The sequence below is a fragment of the Lagopus muta genome, chromosome 7 (assembly GCF_023343835.1).
Source record: "Lagopus muta isolate bLagMut1 chromosome 7, bLagMut1 primary, whole genome shotgun sequence".
In the NCBI taxonomy this organism is placed as follows: Eukaryota; Metazoa; Chordata; class Aves; order Galliformes; family Phasianidae; genus Lagopus; species Lagopus muta.
This window is the reverse complement of record NC_064439.1, coordinates 35,271,218-35,290,004: the sequence shown is the minus strand read 5'-3', so window position 1 is coordinate 35,290,004 and position 18,787 is coordinate 35,271,218. Positions and strand designations below refer to the sequence as shown.

General features: G+C 37.0%; 1 protein-coding gene across 2 annotated transcripts; it reads right to left on the bottom strand.

Moving 5' to 3' along the window:
* Positions 1-37: 37 nt before the first annotated feature.
* On the bottom strand, positions 38-16,456 carry RAB5A (RAB5A, member RAS oncogene family). Of its 2 annotated transcripts, none has more exons than XM_048950989.1 (6): positions 16,248-16,456; positions 9,818-10,070; positions 6,801-6,952; positions 5,838-5,960; positions 3,948-4,041; positions 38-900 (listed from the first exon to the last, which is right to left on the bottom strand). In XM_048950989.1, exons 2-6 carry the CDS (start codon positions 9,978-9,980, stop codon positions 785-787), a joined length of 648 nt encoding a protein of 215 aa, XP_048806946.1. In that variant the 5' UTR covers positions 9,981-10,070; positions 16,248-16,456; the 3' UTR covers positions 38-784. The 2 variants fall into 2 exon arrangements, with proteins under 2 accessions (XP_048806946.1, XP_048806947.1); XM_048950990.1 differs by having other exon boundaries at positions 9,818-10,066.
* Positions 16,457-18,787: the final 2,331 nt, after the last annotated feature.

The window sequence follows — 18,787 nt, the reverse complement described above, 5'->3', positions numbered from 1 at the left end:
CCAGCAATGATCAAAACCAAGAAAAAAGTCACAGACACCAAGTTTGTTGTGGTTTTACTTGAAGAGCTCTTACAGTTTGTAAAGAAAAAATATCCTATATTGTAAAGAAGAATGTACTGGTTTGTACCTTCTGAACAGATTAGAAATGAAGTTAAACTTGATTTATCCTATTCTCTTTAGACAACTAATTGGGTTGATATAATTTACATACAGTGTACCAACTAAAAATCCACTTTCCTGCAAGCACAGGGTTCTTTAAATTGTTAATGCAAGTAGTATTTGGGATTAAATTATTAAACTATGGAATGTATAACTAAACAGTAGATACCTGCAGAAACAACTGGTTGCGTCAATACTGTGAATGAGTTTAATTTTTAGACCCTGTTTCTAAAACTCTTTTAAAGCATAATTCAGAATTATGAGAAGTTCAAATTCTATTCATCGTAACAGTAATCAGTATTGAAGCAACAGAACTGGCCAATTAGGTCCATGGAAAGTAGGTCTTCTATATCCCTAATGGAAAGCGATTTTTAAAACCTTTTAACTGAAGGAAGTTTACTCCGCTTCCATCACTCCTCTATGCTGAAACATTACAGACAGCAGTGGATACATGCATGTTAAAATTTTAGGTCAAAAGGAAATCCTGTATCATAAACTTGACTATTATGGTAAGTCTCTTCGCTGTTTGGAAGCTGTACTGGGCCAGGTTAAGCACTCCAATTCCATGGTTATTAACAGTTAGGAAGCAGAAGAATATTCAGAACAGTTTAAAGCAATTGATGTTTTAGTTACTGCAACATTGACTCTTGGGTGGTTGTGTGGGTTCAGTAAGGTCTACTCCTCTTCCTCTGGCAGAGTTAGCTCCTGTATTCTGTGGTTCATTCTTTGGCAATTTTTTTGCTATAAAATCGACAAAAAAATAAGAGGTTAAATGTTGTAGTGAGATTAGATCATCTGAGTACACAAACAGGCAGCACTTCATTAAGTTTACACTCTATAAACATATCAATATAATCATTATAAAGTCTGATTCAATTCAGTGTGTTGGTAATAGAAGACACTTAACTTCTTAATGATTAACTATCATAGCTAAGATTTAAGAGCAAAATGCATTAGTATCTTGAGCAGCAAAAAGTATCTGCCTAGGCATGCTGCGCTGTGTCACAAAGTGACAGCTCTTGCAGGAATTCATCTACACAGAAAAATCTAAGATAAGAACGTTGAAGGTAATATTAATAACATTGAAAGTATACAGCAACAATGAAAGAACACAACAGACAGAAATGGGTCAGTCTACTGCCCAGATAACTACCCAGAGTAAACACTGCATATAACTTAAGAAATGGCCCTCAGCACAAGATTAAACCCCTCCTTTTCTTTCCCTTCCCTCCCTCAAAGATACATACGTCCAGTTCTTATACATCAATTTACTGTGCTAACTTTTGTCACCCTTGTAGCTCGAAGATCTAACTTTTGTCACCCTTGTAGCTCGAAGATAATTCTCAATCAGACATGGAAAAATGCAGGTGACAAACACTACCCTTCTTTGTAGCAACTCCTTGGAGTAATTTTCTGACAGAGAGAAAGGTAAGTTCTACTTCAGAGGACTTCCATGAGGCTGTCTTGTTCACTTTATCAGGACCCATCCACCATTCCTGCTCTACTTTCTGGCTGCATACTTTGATTCCAGAATTATAAGCTGGCCAACGTTTTCAAGAACGACTTTCCAAAAAAGGAATGAAATTCAACTACAGGAACAGGCAGCAATAACAAAACCAGCACATCCAAAAGGTTAACTCACACATCCAAAAGATTAACTCAGTTAACAGAACCCAAGAGTTCTCATGACACTAAGCTGCAAAGACAGTACGAAGATACACAGCATCAGCAAAAAAAAAACAAACAAACAAAAAAAAAAAAACACAACCAAAAACCAAACATCTTCCCAGCACTGTTGCTTGAGATCACAGATACTGGAAATGAGCTTTTTTTTTTTTTTTTTATGTTTTTATTTTTTAATAACAGGAAGCCTTGAACAAGCTCTAAAGCAGTTAATTCACAAGCAGTTGTAGATTACAACCATTCCTTCCTGCGTTCTCAGTTTTAACTTTTCTTACATTTTTGGAAGACCACATTTACATATGGTCCTTAGAAATGAACCCATGTTGTGCAAAAGGCTATTCTAAGCTCAGTGCTGCACAGACCTTGTTTTGATGCAATGCTAAGTCTAAATTTCACCTATTTCACCCAAAGAATACTCACATGGACTAGGAACCTTACAGACCAAGTACTCAGGTACTAAGTATGTACTTTTTGTCAGATTTATTGCGTGTACTTCATTAAAGTAGAGACAAGTAAGAATTACTGTTTATATAATAAATTATCAAAACCCCAACAGAATTTGAAGATTCATTTTTTCACATTTCTTTTAAAGATGCAGTTTGCATTGCGATGTTAAAAAGAATTATTTTTGAAGCTGTGCTGTAGTCCTGCAAAGAGGACTATAATTCACCATTTCTGTATCATTAAATGTTGTGCTACCTCCAGCATTTATGACAAAAATATATCTTCTACTTAGAATTCTGTACATCCCCCAACTCTCACCCCATTTATTTATAGTTAATATAAAGAGTACTTGCTGCAAAATGTTGCCATAGCCATAATTTTATTTGCATTTGCTGGAAGTTCAAACTGCATTAGGTTACCTTCCACTTTATTGGTTTGCAAAGAAAAAGGTAAGGGCTCTTTAAAAACAATTTATTTTGAAAGCAAGAGATGTCACCATAGTGCAACATGAAAAACAGATTAATACAGCTATTTGACACTATACTTCACTGTTTCCTCTTAGTGATAGAGTGACTCCAATTAAGGTTATTAAATAGGGCAAGTAAACCCACCCAAAAAAGTCCTCTTCCTCTTTTTTTTTTTTTTTAATAATGAAATATGTTATATCTATCAAGGGAATTCACAAGATTGTTAGTACTTTCAACTTTCTATTATGAGTTATCACCTTCATAGAAATTCCTAAGGAATGTTAGAGCTAAAAATATATTAGAAAATTCACTTTTCCACAGAAAGTACCCTTCACTTGTACTCCAACTTTGAATTTCAACACATACGCTCATTCTTGGCACATCCTTTGCATTTTACATTGCTGCATTTGAAATTCAAATAACTTTAAAATAAAACAGCATTTAGCAAATACTCTGATTAGACTAAAACAAATACTCTTGACTTCTTTGAAGCAAGTCACTGTCATCTCCTATTTTGATATGTTTCCAGCTTCAATTATGATTGTCTTGTAAGTACATTATTATAGCTTTTGCACCTACCCAAGGCAGTATGAGATCTGCTGCAAAAAGCATAACATTAAAGTCACTTATTTATACATTTTTACTTACATTCTCATACTAATGTGATAACCATAAAATATATTTTGGATTTGTTAAAATCATGTAAAATTGTAATGATTAGCTACATCATGGGAAAGGTTGTGTTGTTTTTTTTTTTTTTTTTTTAAATATGTAACAGCAACTACAGCTTAATTTTGCTTCAACTTGAAGCAGTATCACTGATCACAACATAAAGACAGTTGCATGAAACTTGGTGACAGAATTCAAATTAATCTAAGCTTGTTCAGCTACTACAAATTAATCCAAGCTCTAAGTGCCTGACAGAAAACCAGCGCAAATATGCTTCAATTCAGTTTATCTCAACATCATAAAGTAGGTGAAGGGCCTGAGGAAACATCAGTGCCACAGAAAGAAAAATAATTTATGTGAAAGTCTGAAAGAGCTTGAGTTCAGATGCTTCCAGTTATATGCATCTAGAGAAAACAATTATATTAAATTCTCTTTTTTCCCCCCCCTCATCAACTCACCAATTCTCAAGAAAACAATTATATTAAATTCCCTTCCCCCTTCCCTCACCCCCTGCCATCAACTCACCAATTGCCATAAATATTTCGTTTACGTTCATAGATGTTTTGGCAGATGTTTCCATGAACAATAAACTGTTGTCATCTGCATAAGCTTGTGCTTCCTGAAAGAAAATACTGCATTAGTCCATTCTTAAAAAAGTTAAAGCCTCACTTTATTACACCTCATACTCTTGTTGCTACTAAGGAAGAATTTCTATTCCGTTTTGAAAAAAGGTTTGCTGAAACATTCAAGAGAGAGTGCTACTCATTAGCTGTGGGAAAACTGTAACTCCACCAAGCAGTTAAAAGAAATGCAATCTTGAAATCCTTATTTGTCTTAAAAAAAGTAATATTCCAGATCAAACCTAATACAAAACTAAACAGTAAGTATTAGAAGGACAATCCTACTACAAGACTCCAGCTGTAATAGCATGAATAAGTAACAGGAAGTGCCTTCAAATGCCAAAAAGCCCATTATCACCTCTGTAAAGAATTACCTTCAATCTTTCATCCATAAAACAGACTGACTAGAGTATTTCTGTAAGGATAATAAAACTAATAAGGAGAATCTAATGTCTTGTTACATGATCTCCTTTGCCAGTCTGAATTTCCATCTGAAATACACACACGAAATATTTCTGTCCCCTATTTTTGCCACTTCCTGTTAGTTCAGCTATGAATCCCTGGTGTCTTCAAATTATGTAACTGACTTTGAATTCAATAGGAAATCTGCATAAAGCCAAACTATAGTACCTATGATGCAAAAAAAAAAAAAAAAAAGAAAAAAAGAAAAATTGTAGTATTGTAGTCTAGTTCAATATTCATTTAAACGGTGTGCTTAGACACAGTATCAGAAATAACACATTTACCAATATTTAAAAATCTGAAATGTTTTTGCAAAGGACTATTAAACCTGTGGAGATGACAATGAAAATGTTAACATAACTATAAGAAACAAAACTAACAAAAAAAACCCACAACAGTACAGGTATTCTCCTTTGATAATTAAATTTGATTAAGTTTTTTATCTATAAAGATACACAGCATTTGTCACATACAGCAATTTTTCCACAGAATACCAGATTTTTCAGTGGTAGTTTTTATGTTGCAATTGGCATGAAAGAATAAAATTTCTGAGAATGTTGAGTTTAGGTTGAAAAATATATAAAATTACTAATCTTTGCAGACTGATTTCTGAAGTTATACAAGGGTTCATTATCACATGCAACAGTATCTTGCACAATGACACAGATGAAAACAGTAACAGAATTAATGACTAATAAATAAATATGTATTTGAATCACTTTTCTTAAGATCAATCAGTCCTGAATGAATGAGAACATTTATAGCGAATTTTATTTGCTTTGGAGGTCATTTTCTCATAACTAAGTTTAATCAACGTTTTCAAGAACATAAACGTAACAGAAGAGCATGTGTGTATCAACACAAATAAAAACAATGCCATGAAAAGCACGATTAAAAGCTGAACACTGCTTCAACAGCATACCCTAGGCAAGTCAAGTCTATCAATCACCTTTATCACAAGATTCTCAAAATTCCCTTGTGGATAAGTCAGAGAGCTTAGAGACGAACTCTGTGCAGATCATTCTATTGCTTCCACTAACACTGAAATTATAGATAATTTTGAGTGGAAGACAGGAAGAGATCATATCATAGAACAGAAATTCAATTAGCCTAAAAAAATACACAAATAAATTAGTCTATTGCCATATAACATTTGTACAAAAATATTTTTCAGCAGCATCTAGAATTGATCTCTCTTGAGGTTTATATTTAACAGCATGACCTCTATGACAACCACCTCGTCTATGCATATAAGCTCCTCAGTAGGCCTTTTTACCTTCTACTCAAAAAAAAAAAAAAAAGCTATTTCTATAAACAGAAGATATGCACGTACCTGGAAATCCACAGCTCTTTTGTTAGCTAGATCAGCTTTGTTTCCTGCTAAAGCTATTACTATGTTAGGACTTGCTTGACGCTGAAGTTCTTTGACCCAGTTTTTCGCTCTGGCAAAGGACTCCTGTTAATGATTGCAAAATGATGCAAGTTGAGTTTTACCATCCTTTTCCACTCACCTATTATCCCAATCTCTGTTATCTATATTTCAAGCAAAATGTCAATTAAAGCAAGGCTGCTACCTCTGTCCTAAGACACATTCAGAGTTTTTTAAATGATGCATTCCTACCCTAATTTTTAGATGTTCTGAGTTACGACAGTGCTGAAAAAATAAAGATGCGAAGATTTATTTAGAGTAAGATAAAGAAGCAGTTGAGAGAAAATTAGAAATTTATTTTATCCTCTAGAAGAATAAAGTTTATTAATTAACTCAAGGATTCTCAACATTTCTAATTATTGACCACCGCTACAGTAGAGGGCTGTTGGGTTTTTTGAAAGCTTTGTTCTTTAAATCTTGTTTTTACTGAAAGCATACAAAGCTTATCTGATGCAAGTTCAAACCAAAAGAAGTCAGTTATGTTATGGCTTCAGTAGATTATGCTGCCTTTAATCCCTACCTCCTATTTTGCAACAATAACGCAACATCTTTCACCAACAAAAATAATTTGTCACCGGTAGTGTGGTAAGCAACATTTCAATTCAGATGAACTGACATAAAGTGGGCTAGAAAAAAACCTGCAAAGGCATTTGCTTGCTCTAGTTTTTTTTTATTATTATTATTATTATTACTTTTTAATTTAAAGACCACAGTAAGGGATCTGTTGATAAAAAAAGATTCCAGGCTCAAATTAATATCACTTAGCCCAACAGTAAGTGATGAACTGATACAGGCACACACAAGACAGTTATAAATAAAAACAGCAGATACAAGACCACTAAGAACTCCCACTTCAATTGTACTTACCTCATTTGTAATGTCGTATACAACTATAGCTGCTTGCGCTCCTCTGTAGTACATAGGTGCTAAACTGTGATACCGCTCTTGCCCAGCTGTATCCCAAATCTCAAATTTTACCGTTGTATCGTCAAGACACACAGTTTGGGTTAGAAAAGCAGCTACAAAAGAGACAGAGGTGCTGAAACCAGAAGTCTGCTCCTATAAAATTATGTTCACAAAAGATGAATCAAGCATGATATCCTTGACAACTCCAGCCCATTATTATAATATAGCAGGTCTGAAGCCAACACATTGTAATTGATCGACACAGAAGAATTAAACAACCAACCTCTCCTCACATTAAAGACATATAGAAGCAAAAATCAGGAAGAATTCCCATTATTCTTTTCTAACAGTTCATCTCAGCAACCACAAAATTTTTCTCTCACCTCCTAGATACCTCTTATCTTGATGCAACAAACAGCATTTCTTCATGCTACACTCCAACGGCTTTAACAATTCTGAACTACAGCCACATTATTTGAACTGAATATTAAAGCCTAGATTTCCAGCTCTTGACAATCCCACCTTGGTTAAAGGTTACAGAAGTTCAAATAAGTTCTGAGATTTTCTTGCTCATAAAGCAGTCATATAGGTATATTTTTCCCTTTTCAAGTCATCTCAAAAATTACTTCAAAGCATGATTTCTACAGCCTGCAGTTTCAGGGAAACTTTTATCTTCTGCCACTACAGCTTAACATGTAGGTTTTAGATATGCAGGTAAACATCTGTTATTACTTTAAGTTAACTACTAATCACAAAATCAGTAAGTAGTTAATAGCAAGTCTTCAAACAGTTACTCCTAGAAAATACTTTCCATTCAGATTAAGGTTACATACCACAAACACAGAGCTGTTTCTATAGAAACCATATATCAAAATTATGCTAAAAATCTCAACAACATGCTAAAGGAAGGCCCCTACTTGGTAGAGAAAGAAACTGGGGCTCTCATCAACACACATTTTCACAGACAGTGGTCAGTTTAAATCTGTTTCAATCTGCCTTTAGCAGCACTGACCAGTAACTCTTGCACACGTTGGATGTTATCCTGTCCCACATACAGACACTGTTACCCTATGAATCACTCCTGAACTGCTCTTTCTGTAACCTTCAACTCAGCTTATTACAATAAAAGTCAGTCAATCTCACTTTATATGTATACATATACGACACCACAACTAATGTAGAGAAGTTGACTACTAAGCAGCCAGATGCTCCTGCATCAGAGGTACGAGCATCCACCAGGGATGAGCAAGCAGGCTGGAGAAGAAAAAGGCTTTAATGTTCCAGTGTTAAATCACTAGGTCTCTGAACGCTCAATATCCAAGCACTGGTAAAATGGGCTTCCCTTACCAGCTACTAAAGCAGCCCAAAACCAGAATGAAGATAAAAACAAACCACAACCAACCCATTCTGTGCTATACTAAGGGTTTCCTCCTCAATCATCAGAATGCTACATTTCCCCAAGGCAGAGACAAGATGTTAAACAAGTGGAATTTGAAGTTCAAGATACTATTGTCTTCAAGAGAAGAATGTACCTACTCTCCACAAATGAAGGGATGTACAGAGAAGTATATTAAAACAAGTGTTTTATTCTTTGTCACCCGCTTGTTTTTGTTGAAAGGAACCATTCAATGACTACAAAAGAATGTCAGTTAATTTCTGCAAACAAGTCAACTTTCTTCTAGATTGCAAGACCGTACTTAATTGATAATTAACTATGTTAATTATCTGAAAGTCTACTATCCTTTATAGCCATACTTTGCCTGAAGTAGCTAACAAGCACTATTGCATCAGTCTGAAGTAGCAAAGTCCAGTTATCAAATACAGCACCATCCAACGTCTGCTTTTCACTGCATTCTTTCAGAAGTTCTTATTCAAGCTCACAATGCACATAAGCCTCTCTTTGTTAAAAGGCCCTTCTGAATACAAAGATAATTATGCCTAAAGCAAATGCAGACTACAGTTGGACAGCTTTCTCTACAGAAAACTTTCTGAGTCCCAACACTGCTGAAGGTAATCTCTCTCAATTGTATAGTATGACACTTTCTTGTTTTCTATTTCAAACAGAAGAGTAAACTAATACAGATATTACACTGAGCGTACACATGAGCTTGGAGTCAAGTCTCTTCTACCTTTCTATAGCTTTTATATAGTGGAACAGATTAGGTTTTTCCTAATCCTACCCTAAAACAAAAAAAAAATCAGTGAAAGTGGAAAAAATTAATCAGTGAAAAATATTAGTTTTATTATTCCCTATACCCAGACCTTCTTCTGTCAACTTTTCAATATATCTTTTGGAATGCCTTCTATATTACCATAAAGCATATGAGGTGAAACACAAACCTTTCATACTAACACCTATCCTAAATCCACTACTAAAGATACCAAGTCAGAAATAAGTAAAACTGTTAAAGGAGAAAAAAGTTCTCTGTGTATGCTGACAGATATACCTAATACCCAGAAACAGTGTAAAAAAAGGTGATGATTGAAATTTAGGTTGGCTTTATTTTTGTAAGCTTTGCAGATTTTTTACATGTCAACAATCATTTATGCAAACATACGAGTTCTCCCAGTTTAAAAGCAAAAACAGGCTGCATAAATTACACTACAACCTTTTTGAAAGACATAATTCTTTGTCTCAAAAACACCAAAATACTTGAATGGTTATTCTATGCCTTATGCCCACAGCATAAAGCTGTAGCACATACACAACTCAAACAGCCACATACCCATGCAATCAAACAAAACTGAACATAAAGTCCACTTCCCAGAACCATGCAGTTCAAGCCCACGTTCACTTCATCTGCTTGACACTGAAGTGTGGTACATCTTTGTGCCAACTACAGTTCTTTTCATAGTAAGTTAGAGCTCGGTTCAGATTTGATCCTTGCTGTCAGTGACCCATTCTGGAATTCCCTTAATATTCATGGAAAGAAAATGGAAAGAATAAAATTGTGAAATAAAAAGAATAATTTTCTCACCTCCAATTGTACTTTCTTGAAACTCATGAAACTGCCCTTTTACAAAACGAAGCACCAAACTTGATTTACCAACTGCAGACTCTCCTAGAAGTACTAATTTGAATTGGCAAATTTTATTTCCAGCATTTGGCCCATTGGGTCTTGTTGCTCCACGATTAGCCATGCCCAAATTAGAAAGAAGTCCTTTGTTTCAAGTTCTTGAAAGTAAGTTCCAGGATTCAGAATTCAGTGGCTTCTGCTGTCAACAACCTGGCTATGAAAAAACAATGCGGGGCATTAGTTGTACAAGCCAAATAAGCAAAACCTAATTCACCATTGCAGCACAGAGTACATAAGTGTACTAATATTTACAGCAAACAGTGCCCAGTACTATCACCCTCACAGGTAAAAAGTCAGCTAGACAAAAATCTATGTCAAACAAAACACTTATTTTCTTCAATATCAAATCTAACCATTAGAACTTTCAATTATGACATTAAAGCCCAATTATGCTTTTTGTTGCAAGACTTCAGACTCTTAACCGTAAAGTGGCTTGAGATGGAAGGGAGAAGGGACCTTAGCTCCCTAGCTCCACACTCTGCTGTAGGCAATTATATCTCCCACCAGGTCAGGCTTCCCAAAGCCCCATCCAACCTGGGCCTGAACACCTCCAGAGATGGTGCACACACAGCTTCTTTGGACAAGCTGTTCCAGTGCCTCACCACCCTCTGAGTAAAGAATTTCTGCCTAATATCTAACTAAATCTTCCTTCTTTTAACTTATAACCATTTCCCCTTGCCCTATCACAATTAGACTGTGTAAAAAGTCAATTTCCCTCCTATTTATAAGCTCCACTCAAGTATAGGAAGGCTGCAACAAGGTCCACCTAGAGCCTTCTCTTTTCCAGCTCCCTCAACCTTTCTTGATAAGAAAGCTGCTCCAGCCCCCTGATCATCTTCACAGCCCTCCTGAGGTGCTGTTCCAACACCTCTGCATCCTCGTGCTGGAAGTCCCAGGGCTGGACTCAGTACTGCAGGTGGGGCCTCAAAAGGGCAGAGCAGAGGGAGACAATCACCTCCCTCACCCTGCTGACCATCCCTCATTCATGCATCCTAGGATACAGTCTCTTACTTCATAACATATCAAGATCAAAGTATAACAACACAACAGGTTTGGACTTGTTATTTGATATTTTACTAGTAACATGCAAGAAATAACCAAGATTTTTTTTCCTGATATTAAGCAACATTCAAAAGTCAGCAACAGTAAACAATGCAAAACAAAGGAAAAAAAGAACCACAAAAAACCCAATCAATACATTGAGTTCTTTGCAAATACACTGTTTCACTTTTTTCACACACATCCAATACAATTTTCTCATATTAGTAAGTACAGATCTCGATGCACAAACTTTTAATATCTTTTGCAGTTAACAACTGTAGTTTTAGAAGTGAAAATGCTAAGCATGGCAAATATGGGAAAAATGGCAGTCCTGACTGTTAAGAATTCCTGAATGCTTTGTGCAAGCCACCAGAGATCTATCCAATGGAAATAAATAAAAATTTCCAAAACAAATACATAAATATTGATCTGCTAGGATTTAAGAGATCTTTGCTAAGAACATATGCTAACACTGTATTCCTTCAATTTATCTCCTCTTGTTGCAAACTTGTTCAAAAACAAAACAAAACACCACAGTATTTATTCATGTGGATGAAGAAGCATTGAGTCCCCGTTGTTCTCACTTGAGTCAAAGACTTGTGTTTTTATGCATGTATTTAACTGCAAAGATTAAACATTCCACAGGTAGGCACTGATGTACCAAAAACTAGAGAAGTATTTTCCATATTTTCTTTCTTCTCTCTTCCAAAACAAAATTCCAAGTGAACCTGGAGGAAGTATTCCTAGCTGGCTGTTACTCAAATCTCAGCTAGAAAAACATACCCTTCTATATTTAACAGTAATTTATTCAAAAAAATCTCTTAGCTTTCAACTTTGTTTTAACAGTTGTTTACCCACTTGAATTCTGCGCATTTGTTGAGGATATAGCTTCTCTGTTGTCTCAAATAAAAAGCAAGGTAGATTGGAGTGTAGCATCCCAATGTAGAGAATGGCTTTAATACTAATTTTGCAAAATGCAAGCAAAGCTACCATCTTCAAGAAGTTGTTACTCTATCTTCCTTATGGTAAATTTATCACCTTACCAACCAAACAGTAGTCTTAGTCATTAGCTGCCTTCCCATTCTGAAACATCAAGCAGAGCTAAGACGTTCTCTGAGGCATCTGAGCATTCCAACTTACTATACACCTACCTCACACACTAAGCCTTCATTCCTCTTCCTAATTCCCCTTTTGTAAACTCAGCACAAGTTCTGAGGAGCATTCTGCAGAGAGTTCCACAGCTCTAGCCGAACCCAATCCACCACTGAAACACTCCCTTAAACCTATTTTTCACTAGTATTATATGATAAGGAAATCAAAGCATTACTCTTAATGAATATAACATTTTGAATAAGCTGTTATTTTCTCACTGTAAATACAACTTTAATATAAATCCTCAAAAAAATGTATATTTTCCAACACCTTACTGATAACTCCTATTTGCTCAACACTGCTAGTTTACTCACACTTCTCAAATAATTTAGTCTCTTCCAGTTAAAATATTCCAATCTTTTATTCATCTGTCTGCCCCAAGGTTGTGACCTGCTAGACAGTTATGACTACCCTTAAAAAAAATCAATGATTTTTATTTCAGTTGCACAACAGGAGCAAAATACTTCAGATGTAAGTTCTTTTAAGCATTTGGAAGAAAATACGCAATAATGAAAGAAAGTTTTATGAAGCAAAAAAAAAAACAAAAAACAAAAAAACCCACCACATATTCCACTATCATTATTAGTCCCTATAATTACATATCAAAATCCTCTCATTAAATTTGTTTTGATTGAATACTTTAGAATACAGGAATGGATCTACCTGGTTTAAGAACACCAGGCTTTTCATCCTTATGGCATTAAAAAATAAATAACAAGTGACATACAGCTGATGTGTTAGTTCTCAGGCAAGACTTATTTCCACATGCATTGCTGAAATATGCTTGAGAAGTTGGGGAAGAACATGGATAAAACTGGATCAGCGACAAAGAGTGAATCTCTACCTAATTATAATACAAGAAAAAGCAGCACGGTGTTGCCAAAATACAGATAGATCAGAATGTTAGCCATTTGTTTATCTCTTCCTTTGGAAAAATGAAGATAATTTCTTTATGTTTTAAAATAAAACACTTGTTTGCACTGTAGCATTTTAGTGTGCCTAGGTAACCCTGAAATAATTTTAAAACCTTTAATCTTAATTCATCCCATGCTCTTCTAGACTCTGGAGCATGAAGATATGAGGGTTAAATCCAAGTGAAACCAAGTGAATTACTCTTTGAAAGAAGTGACTTCCAGATGATGTGCAATGTGCAAAAAATCAACCCATTTAGTCTCTATGATCATCCTTTTGCTTGCTGCCTTAAAAACATACAAAGGGTGGCATGAAAGAAAAAACAAAAGACTGATTTATCCTATACAAATCTACTTGTTTAAATTGGTTATTTACAACCTTTAGTTATTGACATTACCATATAGATAATTCACTTACAAAATATTACTAATCTCTACAAAATTCGTTTGGGACTCAAAGTTGAATTAAGTTGTCAAAACAAGTATCAGTCTTTTATAAATGCCCAATCAGAAAATTTTGCAATTTACACACCCCTCCCTTCTTCAGAAGAAAGCATTCTATACACTCAGGTATTGTGCAAAGCTGTCAAGATGACAAAGATCACACTACTTGCAAGGCCAACAAGCCCTGCCTGTAAACATCTTGCAAACAGCCTTCCCTCAATAGCTGCAACAGTATGCCTATTAACTTAAGGAAACCTACCATAGTTGTACTATGCAGTTTTTAATAAAGAATAATAATAAAAAAAAGAACTGGAAACCTGATAGAGCATATCCAGCTGATTTTGTTATATATAAAGTCACAATCATTTTCTGTAAGCATGTATGCATAATCTTTTACAAGTTTCAGATTACAATGAAACTGTCCAGTAAGCTCACAAAAGGACATCATACAAACATGACAGAAGAAGAATCAACAGATCATCTTAATCTGAAGTAGTACAACTATGACAGCCATTACAGCACATTCTTGGCCTTTCTTTTCAGATTTGTGCTCAACATACTGGCTCACAAGAATGCAAAGGTAGATTTCAATGCTACAGAACCCACATATGTTCCAGAACTCAGGCCACACTTGTTCTCCAGCTCTTAAAGTCATCTGTAAAACACTAGCTTTGGGAAACAAAAAAAGCACCACGCAGAAGACAGCAATGTTACTTTCACTATCTCACAAACACAAACTACAATTTTAATTCTTTTCTGACAAATTTCAAGGCAATTCTGAATGCTTACTTCAAGAGCTTACCAGCTGTATCTTTTTTTTTCTTCCCTTCTTAGCTTCACTTAAAGTCTCCAGGAAAGATCCACTAAATGCATCATTTCCTAGCCCTGCCATTACCAAGAAAGTGCTTCTGTTAATCCTACCAGGTAATTTACCAGAAGCTGGGTATTCTCACCCCTTTAGAAGTCAAATTTACATTCTTCTAGGTAGTCCTTGTTAATGAGGTTTGTGAGAATTAAAGGGTCACAAATATTTTCATGGAAAATCATGTAAAATTTCTCATGTTTGAGTTCATAACCAGAATTCTACCAGTTCCTGCCAAGACCTACAAACTCACAACTTAATGGAACTTAATTCAGTCATTTAAGCATTCAGATCAGTGTCTGTTTTAAACAAGAAAGTCAAACAGAAGTATCAAAATAACTCTTGTGACAAAAGCCAGACTACTAAAGGGATTAAGACAGCTAACACTGCTCCTACAATGAATGTGATTAAGTACATAATCAAAGACCTCAAGAAAAGTCAATGATTAATTCAAACATGGAACATTCTATCACTTGAAATACTTTCCCATTTCAGAGCAAATGATAATATTTCTTATACATAATTAATATTGTACTAATTTTTAATACATTTTCTGATGTTTCACAAATAGAGATCATACAGCATCAAGCTTGCAACCATCGTTTAATTTGGTTATTATGGACTACCTTGTCTGTTTTAAAAAGCAGTATCGAAAGAAATCTACTTATTAAGGACTCTTGCTAACAAAGCTTTCTGCTACGCTCTCCCAGAATTGGTAAAATTACTGTGCCATCTTTCAGCAGTGTTCATGACAGTGACACACATAACTATCTAAACATTTGTTCCAGTTTGTATTGAAGCATTATGAAGCTGTAAATTAAAGATGTGAATCAACAGTCACCACAAAAAAAAAACTTCACAGATTTCCAATTAAATGCAACAGTTATTAATAAACTATTAAATATACCATATAAAAGACACATAGTATCAATTGCTTTGAGACAAACTGGCCCATCATACAGCAAATGTAAGTAACGATGACTGTACTATCATTGTCCCTAAGCACCTCACTTCAGCTAACTTCTACTTTTTACTGACGTTTCTTATTACATAATATCATCTAGGCAAGACACCTAGTCTGTCCACAACTACCAAACTGGGAAGAAAAAAAAAAGATGCGATATTGAGTCTGAATATTGTGTAAATGGAGCTCATTAATTTTAGCTCAGCTAGCTGTTAAGTCTTTTTCCACTCCTATGTCGTGGAAGTGGCATAAGGTTGAAAAGAATCACAGAAAATCCTGGGAGAATAATAGCCTTTCTAGGGCCAATTTCTTGAAACATTTTGATGTTTGATGTTTTGATTTTTACAGTTCAGCTATGCTCTAAAATAGGAGGGTGAATGTTTCTACAGTGCTCCAAGCTTCACCCCTAACTCCAACCGAGACTCAGACAGTGCACACACCGTCCACTAGGCCTGCCAGCATTCTCTAGATGGCGACGCGTTGTCTAAGTATTTTACTTCCCACCTTCTTCATTGGCCTTTCTCCAGTCGCAAACGAAAGGGAAAGCAAGGGGTCCACCGCCCTCAACCCTTGCACGCACAACTCGAAGGGCACAACCCTTCCCTCACAGCTGGACCAAGCGGCGTCGAATCGCAGTGGAGGATCCCCCTCCCCGCTAAGGCTTCGGGCCCGGCCCCACCAGCCCTGCCGCCTCCCCTCCCCCGCAGCTCCCTCCCAGGCTCAGGAATAAGGGGAAGTGGGAAAATCGGGGGCGCCATTTTGAGCCGGGAAGAAGAGCTCAGCCTCTCTTCCCCTCCACCGGGCTGCCCACCTTGGCAGCCCGCCCTGCCTCCCAGTCTGCCCGCAGCGCCCGGCGAAAGGGGAAGAAGTCCGAGCAGCCCAACCGCACACCGGGCGCCGTCGGAGCTTCACCACCCCGATGCGGCCCCCGCCCCACCAGCCCCGTCGCCTCCTCACCTGGCCAGACCGCGACGGCCGCGCAGTGGAAGAGGGTGGATGGAGAGTCAAGAGGCGGCGGCGGCGGCGTAGCGTCTGTTTTTCCGTTTGTCCACCCGCCGGCCAGTAGGGCTGGAGGCCTAGTCGGAGCAGGGCCGCGGGAGGAGGGGGCGGCGGGGAGGCGGCTCCACGGCAAGCGCGGGGTGGGGGCGAGGGGCGGGGGCGCAGCCAGGCCTCACCCAGAGGCCGCCGCCGCCGACTTCCGCCGCCTCCTGTTCCCCGACCAAAACACACACGCACACGTACTTCCGGTACTGCCGCCACGTCACGGCCCGCACGCGGCGCACGCTTCCGGTTCGCCTGCGAGTCACGTGACCCCTCGCTCCTTTTTTCTTTTTTTTTTTTTCCTTCTTCTTTTTTTTTTTCTTTTTTTTTCTTTTTTTTTTCCTCCTCCATTTTCTCCCCCTCCTTACTGAAAGCGCTGAGGGTGGTTGGGTGCTGATGCCTCCCGTCCCTCCTCAGGTGACAGGCTTTTGCAGTGAGCAGGCATCTTCTATGCCTCTCCTCTAGGAGAATATCCTAGAATTGAAAATATCCTCTACGTATATTTTCAATTATCAATGTATCTTTTAATATTGGCAATATATATTTTATATTAGCTGCATATATTTTAAATTAGAGATGTGCTTAGTATTGTGAGAGTGCTGAAACTGAAGATGGCAGGATGCAAAGGCAGAACAAGTCTTGATTGCTAGTAATACAGGCAGACACTGTGGGATACATCTTCTTCAAGAGGCTGTTGGGCATCAATTTTTGATGTTTTGTGCTACTGGTTGTTTGAAGTCCTCACAATCCTGCATACCTTTTTGATGTGTATAGAATTGCAAAATGTCTTGAATTGGGAGAGATACACATGCATCATCAAGTCAAACTCCTGCCTCCACACAGGACCACCCAAAATTCAAACTCTGTCTGAGAGCTTTGTCCAAACACTCCATGGACACCATCAGTCCTGGGTCATGACTACTGCTCTGGGGAGACTAAGGTAGAATGTTGAAAGGTTAGAGGAAGCTTCAGGGAAGACTGGTAAGAATGGCTGTAAAGGCTTGAAAACTTGTGTCATAGAGGAAGAGGTGAAGATGTGCTGAAACTCGTAAGTGACAGTAGTATGGATCAATCCCTTGGTCCCACGTGTGGGACTAATAAGTGAGCTGTGTAGGAAACAAAAGTGCGACAATATTTATTCAATTTGGCAGATGCATCAAGGTTTTGTAGTTGGCATTTGAAAAAAATCAAAAGCAGAACATGCAAGAAATTATACAAGTTCATAATTCATCATGTTTAATCACTTATATAATTTAATGAAGGTTGTTTAGAAAATCCATCACTGGAAATACTGAAACAAAATGAAGTGGTATTTTTCTCTCAAACTATGCTTTAGTTCAAACACATGAGAAAGAGCTATTTTCATCCTAGCCAGGGCCAGTACAGAAATGAACAGTTTTGGATGAAATACATACTAGGGTACACCAAAAGTAATGCTTCCTAGTTTATCACATTGGCTCATGATGTCACAGGAGGATGTTGGTGATATGGCAGTAAAGATCGAACCTTCCCACTGATATTCTGCTTCATTTTGTTGTCATGTGACAGATGGCAGCAGAGGCACAATCTGACAATTTGGTGTCTGACATGAAAGTGCATGTGAAGCAAAGGTTTGTAATTGGAAGCCTCCATGCAGAAAAAAATGGTACCCACTGATGCTCATCAGAGCTTGCTGAACGTTTATGGAGATCAAACAGTGGATGAGAACACAATGAGGCAGTGGGTAATATGTTTCAGCAGTGGTGACAGTGGTTCACCTCCACTGCTGCAGATTTTTACAAGCACAGCATGCATGTTCTTGTTCACTGCTGGCAAAAATGCAAAGCTAATGGTGATGACTGTGTTGAAAAATAGTGTTTTTTTTTAGCTGAGAGTTTGCTCTATCAAACAGTGTTATACTTTTTGTGGTATATGCTGTATTTGTGTGGAAATAAGAGGCATTACTTTCAGAGTGACCTGTGTACAACGGTAGAACTGCGTGTGATACTAGTGTGCTGCTAGAAAGCATACATTACATGCATGAGGTTCCTACTGGCTATGGCTGTGACACAGACCTGCAGTCTCTCTTTCCTGCTTCATGAAACCCCAAGTTATTCACATCTGGATGAAGCTGACATAAGCAAAGATTCAGTGTGAATGTATGAAATAGAGAGTATGGAGCAGTAATTGAATGAATTTTCATTACCGTATTTTGGACTTAATGAGTCCATGAATGGTAGTGGTGAGGATGAGTTTCTTCTACTGGACTAACAGCACTTTAATAACAGGCCTGAAATCAACAGGCTAGTCATTCCAGTGATCATGTTTACCTATTTGTTTCTCTATGTTACTGTTAAAATATGAAAAGTTAAACTTTGCATTGGATTATGTTAACAAAAATATGTAAATAAATAAATAAATGTTATCAATAGGTCATGATCTCAACAAATTGTTTTTTTTTCAGCATTTTAGAATGG

Excerpts from the sequence above, each read along its gene's own strand:
- RAB5A (XM_048950989.1), bottom strand. The coding sequence starts at position 9,980 with ATGGCTAATCGTGGAGCAACAAGACCCAATGGGCCAAATGCTGGAAAT. Across the intron at positions 5,961-6,800 it reads TATACGACATTACAAATGAG|GAGTCCTTTGCCAGAGCGAA; the intron begins GTAAGTACAATT and ends AATCATTAACAG. Across the intron at positions 4,042-5,837 it reads AAAGAGCTGTGGATTTCCAG|GAAGCACAAGCTTATGCAGA; the intron begins GTACGTGCATAT and ends ATTTTCTTTCAG.